The 18,134-nt window shown below is 32.5% G+C and overlaps 2 protein-coding genes across 4 annotated transcripts; one reads left to right on the forward strand and one right to left on the reverse strand.

Annotated features, from left to right (window-relative positions):
• Positions 1-3,794: 3,794 nt before the first annotated feature.
• Positions 3,795-7,484, forward strand: LOC103838876 (uncharacterized mitochondrial protein AtMg00810). 3 transcript variants are annotated; one of them, XM_033279091.1, is made up of 5 exons: positions 3,795-6,400; positions 6,556-6,609; positions 6,789-6,979; positions 7,079-7,165; positions 7,254-7,484. In XM_033279091.1, the coding sequence occupies exon 1, from the start codon at positions 4,161-4,163 to the stop codon at positions 5,076-5,078; it is 918 nt and encodes a 305-aa protein (XP_033134982.1). In that variant the 5' UTR covers positions 3,795-4,160; the 3' UTR covers positions 5,079-6,400; positions 6,556-6,609; positions 6,789-6,979; positions 7,079-7,165; positions 7,254-7,484. The 3 variants fall into 3 exon arrangements, with proteins under 3 accessions (XP_033134982.1, XP_033134981.1, XP_033134983.1); XM_033279090.1 differs by having other exon boundaries at positions 7,079-7,434; XM_033279092.1 differs by having other exon boundaries at positions 6,845-6,979; positions 7,079-7,434.
• A 6,260-nt stretch (positions 7,485-13,744) lies between these two features.
• Positions 13,745-15,518, reverse strand: LOC103838875 (40S ribosomal protein S18). The gene is made up of 4 exons (XM_009115324.3): positions 15,361-15,518; positions 15,000-15,160; positions 14,169-14,357; positions 13,745-14,063 (listed from the first exon to the last, which is right to left on the reverse strand). Exons 1-4 carry the CDS (start codon positions 15,361-15,363, stop codon positions 13,958-13,960), a joined length of 459 nt encoding a protein of 152 aa, XP_009113572.3. The 5' UTR covers positions 15,364-15,518; the 3' UTR covers positions 13,745-13,957.
• Positions 15,519-18,134: the final 2,616 nt, after the last annotated feature.

Consider the following 18,134-nt stretch of genomic DNA (forward strand, 5'->3'; position numbering starts at 1 on the left):
ATCCAAAGATGATTTAATACCAAATCTAGATAAAACCAGTGAATTTCATGACAGTGATTCCATCGATGGTGAAGGTTAGTAATTTTCTTATGTTTGAGTTTCTTGTGAATCATAGTTAAAACGCATATATTACCATATATTTATAGAAATGTGATAAAGGTAAAAAATGTTAACACCACATACTATATGTAAAGATACTTATTTGATTATCGAGTTAAGTGTTATTTGTAGCGCATTAAACAAATCAATAACATAATAACAATCTTTATAATTTAGTATTAATTATTAATCTAATATATTATTTATCCTATAATAGATAAGTTAGTTAACAAAATTTAAATCTATACTATTAAAGCAGAATCACTATTATGATTATACCCTTAATTTCCTTTGGTAATTACAATACAATACCACTGCAATATTAATAATTTATATTATTAATTAATTTCTACCAAATCTAAACAAATTGTCATATAGCATTTAGATACATGTTTGTTCTTCACTCATCTCTTAAATAAATTAACATTCCACAAATGTGAGTTAATCGTGACATATAATAAATCCCAATATTTTTCTACCATTACAATTTATGATCATTCAACTAATAATAATATGACATTTCATTTACGTATATGTCATACCATATTTTTCCACATATCACACTATATATATATAATCCTTTTACAAGTTTGTATAGAACTTCTTTATAAGTTCATGTATCGATATTACTCATATGAAGACATTTTTTAAACTCTAAAATCATTGGTTGAAATTAAACACTAACCCTGATAATCACTTCAACCCTGAAAATTAAACACTAATCCTATATGATGTACAAATAATTAATGATTCCATTTGATACTTTAAAAGTATATACAAAACATTAACTATATAGATATCCTAAAATATATCTCAGCTACAATTTTGTGGTATATTTTTAAAACAGCATATAGGAGTATGGTTAATATTATAATTAAAATACTTTGTGTTGGCTATAATTGGGCTAGATAATTTAAGCAATGTATCCCATTTCAATTGTAAACTAAATGGTTAAACTTATTTGTGTTTAAATATAATTAGGATTGAATAATTTGTCACTATAATCTTTGTTTAACGCAATCTAAAATGGGTTACAGTAATTTTAAAACAATGCATTTTTATTCATTATAATTAAAATGGATTATTAGAAATAAAACACACACAAAATAGTTTAAAATAGACATAAAAGGTAAAAATATGAAAAATTTATTATATACAACACCATATTATTAAAATCAAGTTTTGTAAAAAGAAATAATTTTGCGCTTTTAAAGTGCGAGTTAATCTAGTTAACGAGTAAAACATCAAAGTTAACATGCAATAATCGTTATTGTAGGTTGTTAATAATTTGATGTATCATTTAAAAAATAGAGTAGCTGTTAATATATGTATTAGCCGTTATTTCTCATGTAACACATATAATAAAGATACATATTAACATAGATATAATATTTGGTTTTACAATGTAACATATATATTAGCTGTTAATTCTCATCTTGTTTTTCACCGTAATATAAGTTATATTTGGATGTGGCAATTGATTATCAGCTATTATGTTCTTAACAGTTTTAATAGTGAAGACTTAAATTTTATACTTTTTAGTTGATATCAAATTCAAATTACTGACTTCATTTACTTGCCTAACGTTGCGTTTTTTTCAGAAAGAATAAAAGAGCCTATCGATTGGTTTAATTTGCTGGATAAAGTCATGATCCGCTGGCCCATAGACTGACACTTTACAGACAGTACACACGAGTTAGGTTATAGGCTATATGGGTAAAATTTGAATCAAAATTATTTTTGACTGTCATGGTAGATCGTCAATTATGGTCATTTATGTGTCGATACACACCAATTATCTCTAAATATTATGATATATGATACATAATCGGGTTTTCATGGTGATATGTAAACATGCGGGTTTAGTTAGTATGGTAGTTCAGTTTGGTTAAGCCAATTTTGATTAATTCAATTTTCACTTTTTGTCAAATTGAACCTAACAAAAATTTGGCCTGGTTTTTGTTTCGTTAAATTTATAAAAAAATTACCGAATTTGACCATATTTTTTAGGTTTTTAATAGATTTTTTTTTTAAATTTAAAAAATTAGATAATTTTTGTTCAGTACAATTATTTTGATTGTATTATGTTTATTCAGATTTCGTGTGAAGTATTTCTATATAGTTTATGGCTCTAATTGGTTACCAAAAAAATTATGGTGAATTTTTTGTTCCTCAAATTTTATACCAATTAGATTGAATTTTAGTAAAATTATTGACAATCGGATTCCACACTATTCCTTTTAATTCCTCATGAAAAAGTGAATTTATGAAGAAAACTTTTCCTTTCCAATTTTGATGCGGAACAAAATGAACAAAAAAATATTATTTTTTTATCAATTCTTCAAATGAAATTGTGTTTATTAATGTTTTCATTTTTTCTATTCATCAAAGGGTCACCAACCGAAGCCTATGTTTGGTTTGTTATAAACCACTATCATTTTGTTGTGATTTTTTAAGAACAAACTAAAAGTGACTATCAAACCAAGCCAAAATAATAACCAGTTTTTTCATAACAACTCCAACCAGTTCAGGACTTATAACTGAATTTGAATCGAAAACCAAAAATTTTGGTTTGGCTTAGCTGATTCGGACTGGTTTAGAATTGCAGGTCTAGTCATATGTTTCGGTGGTTTTTTGTGTGTGGATTTTGGTAATAATTCTTTGTTAGGAGTATACATGATAAACTTTGGAGTACTCTGGTTTATGATGAGAATGATCTATCTACCAAGTGAATTTTTAGTGTTGGTACGGTTTGGTTCTGTCCGGTCTGGTATTACTTGAGGAGTAAGCTTCGCTGGAGTCGAGATAAGGTCGTATAAGAGTTGTTAGAGAATATAGAATATACGTAGATGTTGATAACTAAGGATCTATTGTGAAGATCTCTTTGTCTTGTATATATTCTCATTGTGAGTACTGAATACAACAACACGTTCTCAATACTTTCTTCCTAAGTTTACATGGTATCAGAGCAGTGCTAGATCCAGTAGAAGAAATTGTTGAGAAAAAAAAAATATCATGTCAAAAGATCTTGCAGTTGCAAGCGTCAGTGGTGGGAGCAGTATGTCCTCACCTTACTTTCTGTCACATTCAGATAATCCTGGTGTCTCCATCTCTCCAGTCTCGTTGACAGGAGAGAACTATGCCGAGTGGTCGTCGGAGCTGGAGAACGCGCTGCGTGCCAAGCGTAAAACAGGATTCATCGATGGATCTCTGACTATGCCGAGTGAGTCGGAGAAGCCGGCAGAAGCTGAGCAGTGGAAGACTGTAAATTCAATGATTGTGGGTTGGATAAGGGCTTCCATCTCGCCCACGATCCGTTCAACCGTGACGTTCACGCCTGATGCGTACAAGATGTGGGATGATCTGAAGAGGAGATTCTCCGTCGGGAATGCGGTTCGAGTACATCAACTGAGGGCAGAGTTAGCGGCTTGTAGACAAGACGGTTCCAGTGTTATGTAATACTTTGGTCGCTTGGTGCTCAAGTGGGAGGAGCTTCTCAGATACAAACCAATCCCACAATGTACTTGCGGGGCCTCAGAGAAGTTCGTTGCAGAGTATGAAGAGGAGAAAGTGCACACGTTCCTAATGGGACTAGATGATGCTCGTTTTGGTAACGTGTGTACGAACATCATTGGCATGGAGCCCTTACCAGATCTCAACTCTGTTTATCAGCGAGTGATAAGGGAAGAGAGACGTCTGGTGTCGTCCAGAGTTGAACCTAAACAAGACGCAGTCGGGTTCATGGCGAAATCAGACGGAGGTGCTGGCGACAGTGCGTCTATGAGTGGTTTGATTGCAGCAGTGGCTCGTAGTCGTGGTAGCTCGTTGGTATGTTCTCATTGTGGAAGGTCTGGACACGACAAGAAGGATTGCTGGCAGATTGTCGGGTTCCCGGAGTGGTGGACAGAACCAAACCGTACCAACACTAACAATCCCGGAGTGGTTTCGGGTTTAAGCAATCCTACTCTGACTACTCATTGTTTACATATATCAAAGGAGACAAGTCGCTGCGAGTGCTCATCTATGTCGATGACTTGATCTTGACTGGAAATGATTCAACGATGATGAGCAAGTTCAAGGTGTACCTGAATGAGTGTTTCAAGATGAAGGATTTGGGAAGAGCTAAGTATTTTCTGGGAATTGAAATCGCAAGGGGGCCTGAAGGAATGTTTTTGTCTCAGAGGAAGTATGCCTTAGACATTGTTGCAGAAGCAGGGATGCTCGGATGTAAACCAGTTTCGACTCCTATGGAACAGAACCATAAGTTACTGTCAGATAAGGGGGCGTTCTACACGAATCCTGCACGGTTTAGACGATTTGTGGGAAAGCTTGTGTACCTTTCCATTACGAGACCTGAGCTCAGTTATGCTATCCATGTGCTCTCGCAGGTCATGCACAAACCAAGAGAAGCACATTGGGACGCAGTGGTACGAGTGATGAGATACTTAAAGGGATGCCCCGGACAAGGAATTATGCTGAACGCTGCGAGTGATCTTCGTCTTCGTATATTCTGCGACGCGGACTGGGCTGCTTGCCCCAATACGAGGCGATCATTGTCTTCCTTCATCACTCTGCTCGGGAACTCTCCAATCTCCTGGAAAACTAAGAAGCAGGACACAGTCTCTCATTCATCTGCTGAAGCAGAATACAGATCGATGGCTGCTGCGTTGCGAGAGCTCAAATGGTTGAAAAGACTATTGAACGACATGGGAGTGCAACATAAGTGGCCAATGGAGATGTTTTGTGACAGCAAATCAGCCTTGTATATTGCAAACAACCCTGTGTTTCATGAACGTACGAAACACATAGAGTCTGATTGCCATAGTGTTCGAGATGCAATACAGGATCGACTGATTGTGACCAGGCATGTGCGCACTACAGAGCAGCTAGCAGACATCATGACAAAGGCCTTGGGAGGTCCTGCGTTTAACTACTTGCTATCCAAGTTAGGTGTACGTAATCTCCATTCACCTACTTGAGGGGGAGTGTTAGTGTTGGTACGGTTTGGTTCTGTCCGGTCTGGTATTACTTGAGGAGTAAGCTTTGCTGGAGTCGAGATAAGGTCGTATAAGAGTTGTTAGAGAATATAGAATATACGTAGATGTTGATAACTAAGGATCTATTGTGAAGATCTCTTTGTCTTGTATATATTCTCATTGTGAGTACTGAATACAACAACACGTTCTCGATACTTTCTTCCTAAATTTACATGAATCACATAACTGAAGAAGAGTGGAAGACAAAGTACGATGGAGTATGGTGAGAAATTTGTGATGCTTTTTTGGTGTTCAAATATATTTATATGTGTGAACAAGATCTAGTGTGGTTTGCTATAAATAGATGATGTACTTTAACATTCAACCGACCAATGCAAACAAACCTACTTCTTTGTTTTCACTCCACGCACTTCTTTTTATTTTTTTGTTTCCTAATTGGTCTTCCTTGTTAGATACGTAATATCAGTTTCAAATATATTGTTTTTCCTTAATTTTAACGGTATTTTCTTATATATTTTGTACTACCTCCCACACCGAATACACTTTGCTGAAAACCACATAAGCTTTAACATCTACCATGGATATGATGTCTTTTTCTCTTTAAGTTGTAAGAAATATTTATGTGTCGGCTAAAATTCAAAAACCTTGCAAATTAAGTCTTTGGCCCGCTCTCTTCTCTGTCTTTTTTTCTCCTTCGTTAATTTGGTCTTGAGGTCTAAATAAGGTTTTCAAGTTTTACCTCAATAATTAAGATATCGTTACCTAAATCACTTTTCTGAATGGAGTTTGAGAAAAAGAAACCAAAAATTATTAAATGATTTTTTTTTTCAAATACTTGGTTGGATAAGAGGAGGAAATCTTAAAAATTGGGTAAACTTTAAGTTGCTAATTAGAAAATAGGATCATACCAAATTTTAATTTGGAAATAGTGTCACTTTGATTTTTAACCAACTGAAAAATCTCATATGTCCTTGGTAAAAAACTCATAATAACAGTTATGCCATTATCTTATTCAATTACCATATTTCCAAAACAAATAAAAATGACCCATTGGTTCAATCAATCCAAACCACTGCCGTATCTCCATCGTCGTAGATCGCTTCCATCTCTTCTCCTGTGAGCTCACTTCTCCTTCAAAACAAATCAGCTGAACTAGAGGTGACAACGAAGAACGTGCTGGTGAAGGTTTTAATTGCCGATGCGGTATGGTCGGTGTATGGAGAATCCGAGTTACCATCTTATGGCGTGAGTACAGAATCAATGGTGTTTTATCTCTGTGTTGGCTACTCCACCTCTGATCTCATGTAAGTGTAACAACGTTGGTAACTTGGGAAGTTTTTTTCTTTCAATAGGTCATGTCTTTTGTGATTTGAAACTCTGTGCAGGCTTTGGAATGTTGTAAAAGAGGTTTAATTTTTTTTCTCCAACTTTTATTATATCTGTAACTTTGATGATACAGGCTGAGGGTGTCTACAATCAGAGGCTTCAGAATTTGGCTGTCACACTTGACAAGGTGACTGCAATCTCTCTTCAGAGTTTTCTTCTTTACATTTCACTTTTCTGTGTGTTTGTTAAATGTTTTTTCCCAAACGAAGGTATCTTTGAAAAGTGTTAAATTTTTTTTGTGTTTTGTTAAATGTTTTCCCCAAACGAAAGTAGTCTTTAAATATAAAATGTGTTATGTTGGGTCAGGCTGATAGGCGAAGTGAATCTTGGACTGATATATCCATATGTTTCTTGGGTTCAAGAATGCTTGGGAGTACAGTATTCCCATGGCTTATGAGCGAACAATCATGCATTCCTCTGGCTTGAAGATTGCTTAGTCTACATATACGCAATACTTGGGACTTTGTTCTCTATAATATATAGCCTATGATTATCAGGTAACTTATTTACTAGCTTCATAAAAGCTTACTCAGTTTAAAAAATAGTCTCGTTGCCATTCATATTGAAGGCCTTCACCCTCACACATTATCTTGCAGGAAATAAGCACATTAGTAGTACTTTTCTGCTTATTTTCATGGCTTTGCTGGACTGGTACTGCCTTTGCCTGGAAAATTAAGGACCATGTAATAATGCTAATGTTCCCTGTTCATTTTTCGGACTAGAATATTTCTTCTTTAGTGTAATGAATTTGTTAATTGTTTTAATTTATAGGTATGTACCGAATGAACTGCACTGAGGGATACTGAGAGAGAATTCTATCGATTTTTGAAATATTGTTTGTTTTTGGTTTTGTTCATGTCTTTTTTAGATCATCTTCTTTGGACTTTAGGAGTAAATATGAATGCAATTATTTTCACGTTTTAAAATATCAATCTGCATAATCTATTTGTATAATTGATCTCTTAAGTCTTAACGACTATGTCAACTCTTTGGTCTCTTAACGACTATGATTAGTCTCTTAACGACTAAACCAAACACTAAACCATATATATATACTTTACCATGTACCTCAAAAATTTGGTTCAGTACAAAACCACCGTTGAATCATCTATCCCTTAAGTTTATAAGGAGAGGGCTATATTAGTGTTTTTTTTTTTTTTTGTCAAACAGCTATATTAGTGTTTAAGTATAGAGTATAAGGTAGGTAGTATAGTGTTAGAGTATAGGATATAAGATTTAGTGTTTGATATATATTTGAGTTCATGATTTAGAGTTTAAGATTTGATGACTAAGATTTAGGGTTTATGGTTCTGGTTTGATGAGTAGACTATGGTGTAGGCAGTGGCGTTTTCAGAAATATTTTGAACCAGTATCAAAAATATTATAATAATATATTATATAAAATATTTTTAAAAAGTTGCAGAAAAGTAGACAAAAATGCAAGAAAATCTAAATAAGATGGGACGCCACTATTATTCGTTAGTAAAAAAGAAACTATGATTGGGCAAAAAATTCAAATATGAAAAATCAAACTGAATTCGATAAAAAAAATAGAACTGAAATATCTAAACAATACTCAAAACACCAAAACTACTTAAAATATCTATTGATTATCTATTCAAATATTTAAGCCAAGCCAATTTATATGTTATATTTAGATATTTTGATATATATTATTAAATTATATGAAATATTTATTTAGATTTTGAAAAATTTAAAGCATACTATGAATTTTAAAATTTTAAGAATAGTTTAAACGGATTATCTGAATCTGAACCGAACCCGAACCAAAATTTATAAATATTTGAGTGGAGATAAAATCTTTAACACCCAAAATCCAAATAGAGTCAAAATGAACCCGAATGCTCGTCCCTACAAGAAACATTAAGTAAAGAAAAGGTCGCTCAAAAGGTCAAATAGAGTATCGAACAATGGTTTATAGGGGATAAAAAACTGGGTTAAGCCATTTCAGCTAACAGACAAGTACAATTTCTTCCGAATAAATCTTTAGATATAAATTTAACTTTAACCAATATCATATGACACCCCTAACTTAATGGGGCCGCCTTTGAGTGTACGCTCTATGCATAATTTATTACTAGGTGTTTTGCCCGCAACGCGGGCTTAAAAAGTTTCCTAAATTTTTGAAAAGTTCTTTGTATACTATATTAGTTATATTGTGTTTTTTAAAAAGAATTCTTGCGATCAGTTTAGTATCATCTATGCATTGTATACTCTCGAATATATAAATATATATATTTCTGAACAATTAAATATTAAAATATTTTAGTGGTATAATTTAAACTTGGATCTCTAGTCAAAAAACAAAACTTGTTTCTAATTTATGTAAAGAATATTATTTTTTTGAATGAGCAAAGATTTAAGGATGGTTATTGTTTTAAGAACATTAACTTGTTATTTCTGAACAATTAAATATTAAAATATTTTAGTGGTATAATTTAAACTTGGGTCTCTAGTCAAAAAACAAAACTTGTTTCCAATTTACGTAAAGAATATTATTTTTTGTGAATCAGCAAAGATTTAAGGATGGTTATTGTTTTAAGAACATTAACTTGTTATTTCTGAACAATTAAATATTAAAATATTTTAGTGGTATAATTTAAACTTGGGTCTCTAGTCAAAAAACAAAACTTGTTTCCAATTTACGTAAAGAATATTATTTTTTTGTGAATCAGCAAAGATTTAAGGATGGTTATTGGCAAATAAATGTTTGAGAACTTTAATTTTTTTTTTTTTTTGAAATTCTACTGCTATAATAGTTTAAGGGTTTTTGAAATATTACTAATTAATTGTTATCGATTCAAAGATTTTCAAATTTCATCAAAATTCTTTATTTATTTATGATAATAGTTTTTCATTCTAATTTAACAAAATTTCACATTATTAAAATATAATTTACCTTTTTATTCATAAAATACAATTTTCAAAATATTTTGGTAATTAAAATAACGGATGTAAGATTTAAAATCCGCTATGTAATTGGTTATTTGAATATCACAACAACAAATTACATAGCGGTAGAGTTTAGGTTTTTTTAGCTTTAAGTTTTGAGATTATTTTTTAGTGTTTAGGGTTGGTAAAGTTTTAGCGGGATTTATGGTTAGGTTTAGGTAGGGTTTTAGGGTTAGGTTTAGGCAGGATTTAGGGTTAGCAGGGTTTAGGGTAGGGTTAGGTAGGGTTTAGGGTTAGTAGGGTTTAGGGTTAGGTAGGGTTTAGGGTTGGTAGGGTTTAGGGCTAGTAGGTTTTAGGGTTAGGTACAGTTTAGGGTTTAGGGTTAGTAGGGTTTAGGTTTAGTAGGGTTTAGGATTAGTAGGGTTTAGGGCTAAAAAGGGTTTAGGGTTAGAAAGGTTTTAGGGTAAGGTAGGGTTTTGGGTTAGTAGGGTTTAGGGTTATGTAGGGTTAGGGTTAGGTAGGGTTTAGAATTAGGTAGGGTTTAGGGTTAGCATGGTTTAGGGTTAAAAAGGGTTTAGGGCTAGTAGGGTTTAGGGTTAGTAGGATTTAAGGCTAGAAAGGGTTTAGGGTTAGGTAGGATTTAGGGTTAGGCAGGGTTTAGGGTTAGGTGAAGTTTAGGGTTAGAAAGGGTTTAGGGTTAGGTAGGGTTTAGGGTTAGGTAGGGTTTAGGGTTTGGTAGGGTTTAGGGTTCGGTAGGGTTTAGGGTTAGGTAGGGTTTAGGGTTAGAAAGGGTTTAGGGTTAGCATGGTTTAGGGTTAGAAAGGGTTTAGGGTTAGTAGGGTTAATAGGATTTAAGGCTAGAAAGGGTTTAGGGTTAGGTAGGATTTAGGGTTAGGGTTAGGTAGGGTTTAGGGTTAGGTTTTAGGTAGGGTTTTAGGGTTAGGAAGGGTTTAGGGTTAGGTAGGGTTTAGGGTTAAATAGGGTTTAGGTTAGGTAGGGTTTAGGGTTAGGTTTTAGGTAGGGTTTTAGGGTTAGGAAGGGTTTAGGGTTAGGTAGGGTTTAGGGTTAAATAGGGTTTAGGTTAGGTAGGGTTTACGTTTAGGGTTAGGTAGGTTTACAATTAGATAGGTTTAGGGTTTAGGTAGTATGAAGTAGGGGTGGGCACTTTACCCGATATCCGAAGTGGCACCCGAACCCGATCCGAAAAATCCGAACCGAAATCCGAACCGAAGTAGCAAAATACCCGAACGGGTATTGAATTAGGAGAGATTGGATACTCGAACCCGAATGGATAATATCCGAACCCGAATGGATATCCGAAGATAACCGAACATATGTATAATTAACCTTATATTTCTAGTTTACATCTCTTATTTTATATAAAATATTTATATTAATACTACACATACTTTAAGTTCATATGATATACATGCAATTACGGAAAAAATGATTTGGTACTCACTTAAAAAGCATGTCAAGTTTTTTTATTTCAAAAATTAACAAAAAGTTACATCCAAAATTTTAAAACAATAACTAAATTAATGCATTTTTAGTTTTAAAATGTTATGTTCAAATCTATTAACCATTTAATCTATTAAAAATAAAAAAAAAGTTAAGTAAAATTTATATTCTTAAATACAAGAAATTTAAGAAATGAAAAATTTAATTTTTTTTCAAAATCTAAATATCCGAACCCGATCCGAAATAACCGAAACCGAACTAAAAATACCCGAACCCGACCCGAAGTATAGAAATACCCAAACGGGTCCTACACCTCTATACCGAAATATCCGAAAATCCGAAATACCCGACCCGAACCCGAACGGATACCCGAACGCCCACCCCTAGTATGAAGGGTTTAGGGTTAGGTTTATGTAGGGTTTAGGGTTAGATAGGGTTAAGGTCTAGGTTTATGTAGGGTTTAGGGTTAGGTAGGATTTAGGGTTTTAGGCAGTAGAAAAGGTTTAGCGTTTGGTTTAGATTGGGTTTAAGGTTTGGTTTAGAATAATGCTTAGGATTATAGGGTTTAGGGTTTGTTTGTTTTTTTGTTTATGCATTTAGTGTTGAGTTTTTGGGATAAAATTTTATATTAATATTATTGATTTATAGTTTTTCTTTAAATGTTAAAAATTTTAAAGTGATTTTTAATGTTCTTAAAATATGTATTTTTTTATAGGTTTTTTGTGACAATAAGTTGAATATATCTTATACCACAAATTATAAATATTTTGAGTCTTATATATTTTGTTCTTAAAGTTATTGTTACTTTTATTTCTTTTTATACATTTCTCTTAATATTTATATATGCATCCACAATATTTTTTAAAAAGGATTTTTCATTAACTAATGTATTTATTGTAGTTTTAAATATATTATAGTTTTTGTGCACTTGTTAAATTTTTTTGGTGTTGGTGGTATTTGAAGTGGTTGAGAACCTGAATGGATATTTACTTTCATAAAGTTTTTGGTGTATGTTTAAAAATAAAAATTTGTAAAAGCTTTTAAATCATATGAATATAATATTCAACACAGTAGTGTTGACTGTTTATATACTTAAAATTCTAAAGTATGTAATTGTAAATTTGCAGAACTCATAGATTCGTTGCTACTTTATAAATTATCACAAGATGAGGTACATATGGTAAATATTGCTTTGATGATAATATCACGTCCATATCGTAATGTGTGTTTTTTTTGTTTTATCTACTATGTATTAAGAAATAACTAACACATTCAATAATACTAAAGAGTAAAAAGCCCTTTCAATTGTTCATAGTATAAGCCCAAAGTTAAACTCAAGTCTAGCCAAAGAAATAAAACTCAGAGACACGTGTCGGTCTGTCAAAGAGTGACTTTCCACGTGGATAGCTTAGGAGAGAGGCAAACATATTTTTATATATATAGATAGATTCATTACTAAAATAAATCTTAAAATAACTCAATATTATATTTTTTAATTATATAATTTAAAAAAATATTTGATTAATATTTAATTATATAATTTATGTTTTTAACGTTTTACTTAAATACTTTTTCATATAACAATACAATATATATATATATATAAATTATATTTTTAATTATAATTTTTAGATTTTGGATAATTCAATATTCTATTTTTAATTATATAATTAATAATTTTATTTAATTAATATTTAGTTATAAAATTTATGTTTTAAACTTTTTACTTAAAGAATTTTTTAGATAACAATACAATATATACAGAAGTTATCTCTTTTTTAAATTATATTTTCAGATTTTGGATAATTTTTACTATTCTTAATATTAATCAATTATCTAATCAAAATCAATTAAAATTTCGTTCTTATTTTTTAATTTATTTATATATTTTATTCATTAAGGGTTAAACTATATTAACCACTCTAACTTTCAACGTGAGAACTTCATTGCAAAAATTTACTTCGCAAATAATAGTTTAAAATTATATAATTAAAAAAATTGTTTGATTGATATTTAATTATATAATTTATATTTTTAACGTTTTACTAAAATATTTTTTCAGATAACAATACAATATATATATATAAATTATCTTTTTAAATTATATTTTTAGATTTTGGATAATTCAATATTCTATTTTTAATTATAATTAATAATTTTATTTAATTAATATTTAGTTATAGAATTTATGTTTTTAACTTTTTACTTAAAGACTTTTTCAGATAACAATACAATATATACAGAAGTTATCTCTTTTTTAAATTATATTTTCAGATTTTGGATAATTCTTACTATTTTTAATAATAATCAATTATCTAATCAAAATCAATTAAAATTTCGTTTTTATTTTTTAATTTATTTATACATTTTATTCATTAAGGATATAAACGATATTAACCACTGTAACTTTCAACGTGAGAGCTTCATTATAAAAATTTACTTCGCAAATAATAGTATAGATTATTTTTCTTTCTGAAGCAGCCGTTTTCGTAATTGTAAGGGTGACTTGTTGTAAACCGGACAATTTCATTTTAGGTAATGATATATACAATTTAGCGACAAAAAGAGGGGTCACACATGCTCTTTGAAGCGTTTCCTGTTTACCGGACACAAACGGAGAGATAACCAATCTTCATTTGACACTTGTTCTAAGATGTCTAGGCTACATTCAGCCTTCTCATCTTCCGGTTACAGAAGCTACTTCCGTCTTAACTCTAAGATGCCTACGGTAGACCCGGTGGTAAGGAGTGGAAGAGCCATTCTTTACCACAAAACACAACCACAGAATGATGCGAGTTTCCCTATTAAACCACTATTTGGATATATACGTAGACCGATTTATTAGCATTATTTTCCAGTTAGTTATAACAAACAAGTAAATTAATCTATGTTTAAGCTGTAATAACTTGAAAGGCACAATAATAGCTAACAATAGAGAAAGCAGGCACATGTGTAAAACAAAGAAAGATCATAAGATTGCAAAGGTTCCAAAACTAGATTCAAAAGGTGTCTCAAAAACTAGTTCGAAGAAGAAACATAAATCAAAACCGATCCTTGTGAAGCATATTCAATAAAGTAGTAACTAGCAACAATAGGCTTGCTTAACGCTTCTTTGACACACCAACAGTCTTTCCTCTGCGGCCGGTGGTCTTGGTGTGTTGTCCACGAACACGGAGACCCCAGTAGTGTCTCAGACCACGATGGTTCCTGCACATTGCAAAACCACCGTTACATCAATCATTCAATTCAAACACCAAGAGAACACACAGTGTTAACAAGTTAATATGATGATTGGCATCAGTATGCGTTTACCTGATTTTCTTGAGACGTTCAAGGTCATCCCTGAGCTTCATGTCAAGGGCATTAGAGACGACTTGGGAGTACTTTCCGTCTTTGTAATCTTTCTGTCTGTTCAGGAACCAGTCTGGGATCTTGTACTGTTTTGGATTTGCGACAATTGTCATCAGGTTGTCGATTTCAGCTGCAGATAACTCACCAGCCCTGTACAATTATCAAGTAAGACAACAAATTTCCAAATAAAGCATGATTTGCAAAGTGGAATAAGCAACAAAACACACGACTCAAGACAAGCATACAATAACAAAACTGGATCTAGGAAAGATTGATAACCCAGTCAGGTAATTGCTAAGTTACAAACTTGAAAAAAAGGCTAAGCTGATTATTTACATAAACATTTACTTCCAAATAAGACAACAAACTATTACTTATATCAATAGGACAAAACAAGACACCAGCATTCACAGAAAACCAAAACATTTGAAAAGAGCATTTGCATGACCAACAATAAACTGGTGAGTAAGAACTAATATGATTTACATGATCACAGTCAAGAGTAACTATTCTGTCTTTCAGACAGGCAAGTGTAGAAGAGCAGAGAAGGCAACAGTCAGGTTTTGTGAAAGATAAAACCAGAAAATAAAGCTAAGCTTACATCCGCATTAGACAACAAACTAATACATTTATCAATAGGAGTAAACAGGAATCTAAATATTAAAAGATATGGAACCACCTAGACCTTGCACAGGAGAAAAAAAAAGCCACTCAAAACGGAATCACTGATAAGAAGACACCATTACTAACTATTTCAGCTATTTCAAAGAAGACAAGACGAAAAGCTCAAACCTTTTGTTCATGTCGACATCAGCCTTCTTGCAGACGATGTTAGCCAATCGCCTCCCAATACCTTTGATAGAGGTAAGAGCGAACATTATCTTCTGCTTACCATCAACATTTGTGTTCAGCACACGGAGAATATGCTGAAACTCCTCATTTGCGACCAAAGACTACACATCATTACAAAATCTCAATCAGAAAACCAACACTTTTCAAACCTCCTTGTAATAATAAACTCGCGACTACAGATTCCATAAACTAACACAAACCTAAGAGCGAGTAGATTTTGAACAGGAGAGAAGAATATAAAAGTCGGGTTTCAATTGCAGATGGAGAAAATAACGTTTTATCAGAGCAAAATGGTTATTACCATTGTGATTTGCAGAGATGAGATACGCGAAAGCAGCAAGACGTCTTCAAGCAGTGACGATCTCTTCAGAACACAAAACAAAAGAGGACTGCCAAAGGTTTTTCAGCTCTTTATATAGATACCTCATTATTAGGGTTCTCGTAATACTGAGCCTTTTAAAGACCATTATACCCTTCATAAAATTGATTACTTTTATATAAATATATTCAGTATACAAATTCTATTCATGGTTTATACAATTTTTTTTCCCTCCGATGATTTATTAATGGGTCAACGCCCAAATGGACCTAATCCAACAAATTATAAAACTGAAAACCCAAAAAAAAAATCATACTTTACAAACGACTCTGGGCCATCAGCCCAAAGAAAAAAAAAATCGTAGAAAAAAGGAAACAAAGCCGGTGAAGAGCCACCTTCACACCAGGAACTGTGAGACGGAGACAAAGCTGGCTTTCCATCACCGAAAGAGAAGGTAAGAACACCGGAGGCAGAGCCGGCAAATCACCAAAGAAAGGTGCATCTCCAGAAACAGGAACCGGTCAATGAAATCCGAAGCCGGTTGAAAGATGCCGGAAACAAACCGGCAATATAAAAAAAAGCTTCGTCCCATCTCTATCTCCGTGAAATATCGAGGTGAGGGAACAGAGAAGAGAGAGAAGCTTTTTTGTCTAAAATTTATAATATTTTAGTTTGTAAAAAGTATGCAATCTAAGTTTGGTGTATACTAGGATGTGGACCCCGGAGGAAAGTTAATATTAAGTTTTCAGTATTAATTTTCAATGGTTACATATTAAATGTTTAAAAAATAAAAATATATGAGTTTTTAAAATATATATAACTATTGTTAAAATAAAAACATTAAAGATGAAAATTAGATTATTTGAACTTTATTATAAATATAAGATATTGAAAACCCTAATGCCAAAGTGATGCAACCCTTCAAAATAATTAAATGTTTAAAACAAAAATGATGATGTATAAATGTTTTTAAAAATATATACAAATGATATAGTTAAAAATAAAAGCATTGAAGATGAAAATAAGATTATTATAATTTTATTATAAATAAAAGATATTAAAAACACTTATGCCAAAGTGATGCGATCCTTCAGAATTATTAGGTAAACTAATCAAAATTAAAATCAATATTATTTTTAAAATGATTATAAATTAAATGTTGAAAACAAAAATTTTTATATATTTGTTAACTTATTCAATTTTCTATCATGAAATGGTTCAGTGAAAATGTACAATGATTAATTTTCTTATAAGAAATAACTCTTTAATGAATAAACATATGTTTTTTTAATTGATCAAATATTTAAAAAGTTTTTTATTATGAAATGGTTTGATGGTAAGCTTCTGAAATATACAATTCTCGATTATGAAAAATATTCAATAAAATGGTTAATATTAAGTTTCAGAAAAGAAATATTCTTTAAGGAACACGTTTTTTGTTTAATTGAAACTATGATTTCATACTCATGTTCATAAATGAAATTAAAGCCGATAGATTAGAGATTATGAGCAAACTCAACCATTAGATTGATTTTTTTCTATAAACAATTGATGACATCTGCAAAAATAAAAAAGAACTCGGAGATAAATTCAGAAGTAATTGGAGAGCAATTTTATGAACGTTTTAGGGATTTATGTTTTAAATATGTTTGTGAAGTAATAATGGAGAACTAAAGAAACCAATTTGTTACAGGTTTCTGTTTTAAAAACGTTCTTTTTTTTTGAACAAAACATAACTTATATTAAAAGCCCAACACCCAACTATGGTGTGGAAGAAAAGGTAGTATTACAAAGAGCAGCCTTAGCAAGCTGGTCTGAAGGGGAATTGAAACGTCTCTCAATAAACTTAAATGAAACAGCAGCGAAATTAAAAGATAGAAAGTCGATATCCTGGATGATTCCGAAGAGTTCAGCCGGAGGAGGTCTCGAGGTGATTGCTACTAGGAGCGATCTGCAATCTGTGTTGAAACAGATGCTATTGTAGCCACGTGATAGGGCTTTATTGATTGTCCAGCGTAGTGCTAGAGCTTCGGCGGTAAGAGGTGATGAGACATGTCGTTCCACGCACGATTCCTGGTGTATGATCTGTCCTTCCTTGTTGAAGAAGATACATCCATAAGCTGCAGTATTAGTTTCTTTATTCCAAGCAACATCAGAGAAGCCAAGAGTTAGAACATCCTGATCGGGTATGTTCAACATCTTGTGTCGCGGTTCTGGTGGCGGTGAGGTAACACTTTGTATTGAGTTCCATTCTCGGGCATTCGAGATAGCCTTAGAAACTGACTCCTCATGTGATATCTTCCTATCCTCAATAATCAGTTTGTTTCTAGCTGTCCATAAGCTCCAGCAGACCCATGGGAATATATATCTGATAAAATTCTCAGGGGAGGGAGGCAGACTGAGCTTTTGCAGTGTTTCAATGCATCAGAGAATGCTGTAATGTCCGTAAAGTTGTCAGGGTCGAAGTGCAGTGAGAACAGAGAGGATGCCCACACTTTCTTGGCGTAGTCGCAGTGGAGGAATAGATGAAGAACTGTCTCTAGCATATCACAACATGGACACGAGGTGTTATGGAGCATACCTCGGAGTTGCGAGTTAGCTCCTACCGGTAGTGCTCCTTGTGTGATTTTCCATAGGAAGACCTGTAGTTTTGGCGATACCCGTCCAGTCCAAAGCAGAGCTTTCCAGTTGATCCTAGACTGGGGAGTGTGTCTCTGGTTCTCTAGTTTTGCTGCAGCAAAATACCCAGAACGCGT

This window comes from Brassica rapa, chromosome A09 (genome assembly GCF_000309985.2).
Source record: "Brassica rapa cultivar Chiifu-401-42 chromosome A09, CAAS_Brap_v3.01, whole genome shotgun sequence".
In the NCBI taxonomy this organism is placed as follows: domain Eukaryota; kingdom Viridiplantae; phylum Streptophyta; class Magnoliopsida; order Brassicales; family Brassicaceae; genus Brassica; species Brassica rapa.

Coding starts and splice junctions, on each gene's coding strand:
- LOC103838876 (XM_033279091.1), top strand. CDS start 4,161: ATGATGAGCAAGTTCAAGGTGTACCTGAATGAGTGTTTCAAGATGAAG.
- LOC103838875 (XM_009115324.3), bottom strand. Junction 14,358..14,999: donor GATGTCGACATGAACAAAAG/GTTTGAGCTTTT, acceptor ATAATTGTACAG/GGCTGGTGAGTTATCTGCAG. Junction 14,064..14,168: donor GAACGTCTCAAGAAAATCAG/GTAAACGCATAC, acceptor TGCAATGTGCAG/GAACCATCGTGGTCTGAGAC.